This window comes from Thamnophis sirtalis, unplaced genomic scaffold (assembly GCF_051295495.1).
Source record: "Thamnophis sirtalis isolate CommonGarterSnake01/CBP01778 unplaced genomic scaffold, rThaSir2_p1.2 scaffold_14, whole genome shotgun sequence".
Lineage (NCBI taxonomy): Eukaryota > Metazoa > Chordata > Lepidosauria > Squamata > Natricidae > Thamnophis > Thamnophis sirtalis.
The window spans coordinates 48877799-48885352 of NW_028261394.1; the positions used below are offsets into that span (position 1 = coordinate 48877799).

At 62.2% G+C, this 7554-nt stretch overlaps 1 protein-coding gene across 3 annotated transcripts; it reads right to left on the reverse strand.

Moving 5' to 3' along the window:
• Positions 1-377: 377 nt before the first annotated feature.
• VPS9D1 (VPS9 domain containing 1) lies at positions 378-7512 on the reverse strand. 3 transcript variants are annotated; one of them, XM_087728945.1, is made up of 15 exons: positions 7216-7512; positions 6553-6628; positions 6202-6294; positions 5272-5428; positions 5031-5145; positions 4765-4827; positions 4369-4421; positions 4198-4285; positions 3963-4048; positions 3214-3686; positions 2925-3054; positions 2502-2695; positions 2116-2191; positions 1828-1932; positions 378-1576 (listed from the first exon to the last, which is right to left on the reverse strand). In XM_087728945.1, the coding sequence occupies exons 1-15, from the start codon at positions 7321-7323 to the stop codon at positions 1480-1482; spliced, it is 1914 nt and encodes a 637-aa protein (XP_087585071.1). In that variant the 5' UTR covers positions 7324-7512; the 3' UTR covers positions 378-1479. The 3 variants fall into 3 exon arrangements, with proteins under 3 accessions (XP_087585071.1, XP_013908887.2, XP_013908888.2); XM_014053412.2 differs by having other exon boundaries at positions 5031-5148; XM_014053413.2 differs by lacking the exon at positions 7216-7512 and having other exon boundaries at positions 5031-5148; positions 6202-6322.
• Between the last annotated feature and the right edge of the window lie 42 nt (positions 7513-7554).

The window sequence follows — 7554 nt, forward strand, 5'->3', positions numbered from 1 at the left end:
GGAGGCTGTGGGGATCTGGATGAGGACGGAGTGGCTGTGGTTCCCATCATCCCGATTTGTGCATCTTGTTCCATCTTTGATGATGGGTGGGGGGAGATTTTAGCCCCCTCAGAGAGGCCCCCGCAATCTGGGCATCCTCCTGGATACGCGGCTTAGTTTAGGAGAACACCCGACGGGATATTCTATTTATTTATTTTTTAAAACTTTTGAATTATGTGTTTCTTTTAATGTTGTACGCTGCCCTGAGTCCTTGGGAGAAGGGCGGCATATAAATCTAATAAACCAAACCAAAGTAACTGGCTTCATGCAACCGAGCCCCCTCCCAACCCCCGCCCCAGCTGCCCCCCCACCCACCCAAAAAAGAAGCACAACCAGGGTGGCAGGGAGAAGTGGAGCTTTATTCCCAAAGAGCTTCCAGGAGTGAAGCTGCAGGACAGACGGAAAGATGGAGGCGCCAAAGTCACTGGACGGTCAGGCAGGAGGGACACGAACGGCCCCCCAGGAGGAGACGGTGCAGAGGGCCTGGATTGCAAGGGAGCCCCGGCTTCCTTCTATGGCGCAGTAGGGACCTCTCGGGACCCTCCCAGCCCCTCCGGGGGCCCTGCAGGTGGGGGGGGGGCTCCGTCTTCCTTCCCCACCTGGCGGCTCAGAGGCTTGTGCGAGTTCCTGCAAGCCACTCTCAGCTTCCTTCCCACTCCCCCCCCCCCCTTCTCCCTGCAGCTCTGCTCTACCTCAGTAGACAACGCACAATCCACAGGGGAAGCTCACCTGTTGGCTTCCCCCAGGTGGCTCCTATTCCATCACAGAGGAACTCAAAAGACCCCAAACGGAGGCAAGGAAGGATGGGCAGCCAGGCCCCTCCCCCACCTTCCCTTTACTCAGTAAACCCCCCCCCCCCAGAGGCCAGGGAAAGTGGCCCCGTGGGCTGCAGCAAAAGCCACGGGTTGAAGCAGCTGCCATACAGGGAGGGGCCATGCAGGGCAGGGGGAGGGAGGGGATGGCAGTCAGCAGGCTCCCATCTCTGCCTCTGGCCATCCTTCCCAAGGAAGGGGCTGCCAGGGGGCCAGGGTGGCTGGCTTGCCCTGCAGCTGAGGGAAGGGGGGGGCTACAGCAACTCTTAGTGTTAACTTGGGAAACAAGATGCAGCCCACCCCCCTTTTTTCACCCTCAAGGCAGGCTCAGCTGTTACGAGGGGGGGGAAACAGACAGCTAAGCGTCTTGCGACATACCAGGACAGAAGCCACAGTGCCAGAAGGCCTTGCAGGGGGGGCAGATGCTGGGCAATGCTCGGTTAACCCCAAAGTTTGCCTGCCAACCCCCCCCCCAAATATTGTGCAAGAGTTGCCCTGGGAGGCTGCCTGGTCCGGCTGCTCAGTTCCCCAGTCCTCCAAAAAGCCTCCCAGGGAGCAGCGTGGCAGGAGGGAGGGGTCCTTCGTGAGGCGGCTCAGGGAGGGGCAGCCCCCCCCACCGGCAGCTCTGCTACTTCCGGGGCCCCACAGGCCCCTGCAGGCTCTGCACGTAGGAGAGGGCGCTCTGCAGGGAGGTCAGGCAGTAGCCCTCCTCCCCAATCAGGTACCTGGGGGAAAAAGGGAACCGGTCAGTCCTAAGGAGGGGGGAGGCGCTGCTCAACCAGGGATCCAACTGTCCTCCCCCCCCCCCAGGAAAGCCCTTTCCCACCCCGCCATCACATCCATGCAGTGGCTGCCACTTCTGCACCCTCAAAATGGGCAGAGGGGAGCCGAGCCAGAGGCCTGGCAAGGGGGCAGCCCCAGTGAGAAGCGACCAGGCAGAGGGCACAGCCAGTGCCCCCCCCCTTGCCACGCCTACCCTTCGTGGATGAACTCTTCCAGGGCGGCACACTCGGAGGCCAGCTGAGGCAGGTTGCTCTGGAGGACCACGAAGGACAGGATGGGCAAGAGGTCATCAGCACCACTGCAAAGGGAGGGGCAGAGCGGGTCAAGGCAGGCTCCGCAGCTGGCAGTGCCGAGGGACGCTGCTGCCCGGGGGCTGCTGCAGCGTCGCTGCTTTCAGGCAGGGCCTGCCCAGCGCTTGCCCAGGAAGCGGCTTCAGAGCCAGACATCCCATCTGGATAGGATGCTGCCTTCAGGTGCTCACATAGCGGCGGACGCTGGTTGGAGTCGGCTCCCACAATATTCCTCTGCACATTCACAGATGACTCGCAAGGTCCTCACTGAAGAGACGGGGAGGAAGACAGGCACACAGCTCTATGCACCGGCCACCTCTCTTCCTCCCCCCCCCCCGGTTCCCACAGGCATTTCCCGGGCAGCCTTTCCCTGAGAAGCCCCCCTTTTCCAGGGACTTTTCAACCCCCGGTAAGGCCGGACCTCTTGCCCCCCAGCTGCTCCCTCCCTCCCAATTAGGAAGCCCGGCGTGTCTGTGCTGGACGAGGCCGGGGAAAGGCCCAGGGATAACCGGGAGGTGTTTCTAAAGTGCCCCCAAAGCCCAGTGGGCGACTCCATCCCAGCCCAGTCTGGCCTCACCGATGCACTCCAGCTTCTTCTGCGGGCAGCTGCTGAGCGGGAGGAGGAGCAGTTCCTGCACGGCTGCAGCGTATGGGGGAGGCCCTGCTGCCTTGGGGAGCAGCTTGGAGGGGATGCCCATCTCAGCCGGAGAGGCCTTCCTGCGCAGCTCCATGCTCCTGGAGAGAGCCTCTTCCAGGGCCCTGTAGACAGTCCTAGAGGGAGGGAAGGAAGAAGAGGGGGGCTGAGCAAAGCCGGATGGATGGGTGGGTGGGTGGGCTCCCTCCCTTTGCCCGTACACAAGGCATGAGAGGCTCCTTGCCAGGGGAAGGGGCTTTCTGCCTCTTCCTGCCCAGCAGCCCTCAGACTCCCCCCTTTTCAACAGCACCATCCGATCCAGAGGGCAGTGTCTGTGTGTGTGTGTGCTGGCTGGCTCAATCCCACCTGTACACTGTCAAGAGGGGCCCCCAGAGTGGGCCAAAGAAGGCTTCCTCCAGCCGTGCCAGGCACTGGTCCTTGGCGGCCGCCGTGTTGAGGCCTTCGAAAGCCAGCAGGGTCAGGGACAAGAGTCTGTCTGCAGGAGGAAGCAGCCCCCTCCATCAGTGCAAGGCTCTAGGAAGGAGAAGTGCGAACCCCCACTTCCCATGGATTGGCCCGCAGCAGCTGGCAAGCCGGATTCCTCCCCGCCGACAGCCCAGTCCCCCTGGGGCTGCCCACCCAGGTAGGTGCTCACCAATGGAGTTGTGGATCTCCTTCACGACCGCCTTGAGGGCCTCCTGCTGGGAGCCCTTCTTCCCCGGCAAAGGGCTCTGCAGGGGCCCAGCTGGCTGAGCTTCGGAGGCTGACAAGAATTGCTCCAGGTCCTCGAAGGAGCTCTCCCGGTCAGCCAGGGGGGGGGACCCCCGTCCTTCTTGGGGGGGAAGCAAGAGGCTCTGGTCCTCAATGAAGGGGGTGCCAGAGATGCTATGGCGGAGGTTCAACTTGTTGTGTTCCTGGACGGAAAACATGGAGTGCAAGCTTTGGGAGGAGCGCAGCCTCCGTCCCTCGGTGGCCGCTGGCAGGAAGGCCTCGGCATCCAGCGAGGAGGAGAGGGACCAACCGCGCGAGGCCTCCGTCGTCCTGCTCTGGCTGATGAGAGGGTAGATGCGGTGGTAGGCCGAGCACTGCAGCTTCTTCAGCAACTGGCAGATGGGGTGATCCGCAAAGCTGGAATCACAGGAGAAGCCATCATCACCCAACCTGGCTGGGCTCCCCTCGCTTGGAAAACTGGGCAGCAGAGGAACGACTCTGGTGGGCCGAGGGGGAAGCGGCCTCTTCTGAAGGAGACTCGGGCCAAGCCCAGCAGCCGAGGGTCCTTCTGTCCCTCCAGGCCAGCTCAAAAGTCCGCGGAGGGACCCAGTGGACTTCTTGAAAGTATGGGACCCACCTCCCCCGGTCTCCTCCCCACTGGACGATTGTGCCCTGCTGCCCCCCCCTGCCTACCTGAGCAGGTGCGAGAGAAGCTTTGGCACCAAGGACAGGTCGCTGGGCTGCTCTTTCAACTGGGCCTTCCATAGCCTTGGCCAGTCCTGGGGGGCGGGGAGAGGACACTGAACTACAGCCCCCACCCCACCCCTTCGTCCCCCTCAGCCCCTCCCCATTTGCTTCTTGGGGGCCTCTGCACACAAGGAAGCACGCTGCGTCCTTGATGTGGTTGACCCCGGAGCTGCTTACGTACGTGGTCCTGCTCGTACTCCAGGATGGCCGCGTAGATGGCGCGCTGCTCCTGCTCTTCTGGGGTCAGCACCGCATTGCTGGAGAACCTCCTAAGGGGGGGGGAGGAACAGGGGCTCAGAGGAGCAGCTGGGCCCCCTCCCTCCTCAAAGCATCCCAGGCCCAGCTGACTTGCCTGTTGGCGGCTTCCTGCAGTCGCAGGCGATGCTCCTCCATCTTTCTCTGGAGCTGGGGGGGGGGGCAGAGTCAAGGTCCTCCCCAGCCAGGCTTCCAAGTGCCCCAGATAGTCCCCACCCACCCAGATCCCCTGGCCAGACAGCAAAGGCATCAAAGCGCCAGTCCAGCTCAGGTGGGGAGAAAGGACAAAGCCCCAGCCGGCTGCAGGAACAGCCGGAGAGAAGTCAGAGGGGGGGAGTGGTCCCCCCCAAATGAAGCATTGTGGGGATCTGGGATGGGAGACCACTAGGGAATCCCAGGATTGCGGTTGGGTCTCCTGAGGGTTTTCCAGCTCAGCCTGGGGTGTGTGTGTGTGTGTGTTCTTCCTTTGCCACAGAAGAGCCAGAAAGGATACGGCTTCTTCCCGGGCTTTTGCAATCACCAAGTTCTCCATCATCTGCCGTTGCAGAGAAAGGGTCTGTGGAGCAAAACTCGGCAGTCAAGAAGGGGGGACGAGGGGAGGGGAGATGCAACCAGCCAGCCTTTCTTGCAAAAGGGGAATCACAGCCTCATCTCCGCTCCTGCAGTCTCCCCCTCCCCCCCAAAAGATGTGTGGGCCCCTAATGCCCGGCTCCCACGGGACCCCAGAGGCCCATCACCTCCCCAGACGGCCCCACTTGCCAGAGAGGTCTTCTGCACCGCCTGGTTGGGGTTGAGCCGGGCCAGCCGGGCCTCATAGGTCGCTCTCAGCTTCTGGTTTTGCAAGGACGCCTCTTCCAGGGGGCTCAGCTCTCTGCTGCTGGGGAAGAAAAAGCAGCAGCAGCTCCTTCTAGGCCGGGTCACCTCGACCAGCTCCAGGCAGCAGCTGGAGGGTCCAGCCCCCCCCCAGCACCCAAAGCCCCTCTCCCCAGCCCCCCCTTACTTCCTGGGGCTCTGCACTTGTGAGATCTGCAGCTTTTGGAACATCTCAGGAGGCAGAAAGGGCGAAAGCTTCCTGCCTTCATCCGAGGAGACTCTGCGGTGCCTGGAAACGGGAGCAGGGCCCCCCTTCTTCCCCACCAGCTTGGCCTTGGCCTTTCCTGGAATTGGGGAATTCAGAAAAACTCAGACAAAGCCCCGTTGTGGTCAAAGCAAACAGCTCTGCGCTGACAGAGGGGCAAAACAGGCCAAAGTCGCGTGCCAGATAGCAGGGTCCAAGGAAGAAGCAGACAGCCAGGAAAACAAACATCAGGCCCGACGGCAAAACCCAACTCCCAGCCTTTGCCTGGAAGCACAAAGCACAGAGCCAATTATGAGGCTTCAGACCCTCATCAGGTCTCGGCCCAGTTCAGAAACAGCCACCAACACTGGGTGCATTCCAAGCCGATTGGGGCCAGTCTTGAGAAGCTAAGTAGGGCCAGACCAGGTCAGCAATTAGGTGGGAGACCTTCAAATGACATTAGGCTAGTCTGGGAAATTGAAAAAACTCCCTGGAGGAAGACAATCCAACATCATTTCCACACCATTTCCAAGAAAACGACAGGGAGGCCTCCGGAGCCACCAGGAGTGCGTACGGCAACTTTAAAGCAGCCGTCTCCACATTTGGCAAATTTAAGAGTGGAAACTTTTAATTCCAGAATTCAGGCAGTTGAAGTCCACACATTTTAAAGCTGCCAAGTTTGGAGACTTAACGGAAGCTTTTATTCTAAAGTCACCACTTAGAGAGGAAGCCCTTACTAAGCAGTGAGGCCAACGGTCGCTTTCCCTCCTGGACTCAACTTTGGTCCCATTGAAACGAGGAAGACCCCCCCCTCTTTTGTTCTGCTTGATGGAAGGGGGGGAGGGGGTGCCTATAAAAAGGAACCGGGCTCACCTATTTTAGAAACGCTGCTCTTGGCCCTCTCCAGGCACTGCTCCGCTACCTTGAGCATCTTGGGGGTGTCCGGCACCAGGTCATTTTCATCCCCTTCGGGACAAGGAATGTGTGATTGTGTCTGTCCAATTACAAGGGGATGCAAGCCCACCTCAAAAAGACCTCCGAGAGAGCTCGCTGCCAACCCCCTTTCCCCCCCCCCTTCCGTGGCAGGATACCTGCCTTTATTTTACTAGCCTAAAGACTCGAAAGCTTATTTTCCCCAAAGAAAACTGACGCTGCAAAGGAGCCCATCTCTTTGGGAGGGTCCCGGGGCAGGGAAGGGGGGGGGGTAGGGGGAAGCAGGGTTACCAGTCGTGGCCGCCGCCTCTTCCAGGAGAACCTGGGTGATGTAGCTGATGCTCTTTAGATATTCCACATAGGCTTCCTGCCAAGGAGGACAATTCAGCAGGTGAAACGACCAGAGCTGCCCTGCGTGGGCTTCCCTGCTCACCTCCCAGGTGGGCTGGTGAACTTGTTGCCCTCCCTCCAACCCGGACCTGCTTTCCCAACTGAATTAACCCCAAGAGGGACGAGCCCCAGAACCAGGCCCCTCAAGGGGGGGGCAAGGGAAGCAGGCTCTGCAGCTGCCCAGCTGTTTTGCTGCTCCCCCTCCCCTGCCCCCCCCGGGGGGGGGGCTTCCAGATTAGCTTCATCCCCAGAATCCGATTCTCAGGGAAGGCGGGAGGGGAACTTAGGCATCGACCGCTCCGGGCGGAGCTTTGGGCTCTCCTGGCAACGGGGCCAAACCACCGAAGGCGCCTGAGGCTGGCTGGGGCTGGGCCAGAAGCAGAGCAGCTGAAAGACCCCCTGCTCCCCCCCCCAGCCGGCCAGGGGGCGCGGAGAGCTCTGCAACGCTGCCCCGCCGCCTCCCGGGAAAGGAGGGGCCGCAGCCCCGCTTCCCGAGGGCCCCGCCGCAGCCTAGCCCGCCCCGGCGCGCCTTCCCCGAAGGGCGGAACCCCGGGCGCCCCTCACCCGCGGCCGGTCTCCGGCGTCCAGCTCCAGGGCAGCCTTGGCCAGCTTCATGGCGCCCTGCAGCGGCTTCACCGGCGGCTCTGCGGCGGCGGAGGGCGCGGCTGCCATGGCTGGGCCGGAACTTCGCCGCCAAGGCGCGGCGGCCGCTCGGACAGGGCCGGAGCGGGTGAGGTCAGCAGGGGCGCGGCTCCGCCATTGCTCCGCAGGCGCCGGCAGGCAGGGCGGGCGGGGCGGGAGCAGCCGCGGGGAGGAGCCCCCTCGCTCGTGACCGCCGCGCCCGGAGCGGCCCCGGGGAGCCGCGGCGCGGCGGCCCGTTTCTGGGCGGGGCGGGGGTCGCTC

Excerpts from the sequence above, each read along its gene's own strand:
- VPS9D1 (XM_014053412.2), bottom strand. The coding sequence starts at position 7,323 with ATGGCAGCCGCGCCCTCCGCCGCCGCAGAGCCGCCGGTGAAGCCGCTG. Across the intron at positions 6,629-7,215 it reads ACGCCGGAGACCGGCCGCGG|GAAGCCTATGTGGAATATCT; the intron begins GTGAGGGGCGCC and ends CCTCCTTGGCAG. Across the intron at positions 6,295-6,552 it reads AGAGGCGGCGGCCACGACTG|GGGATGAAAATGACCTGGTG; the intron begins GTAACCCTGCTT and ends CTTGTCCCGAAG.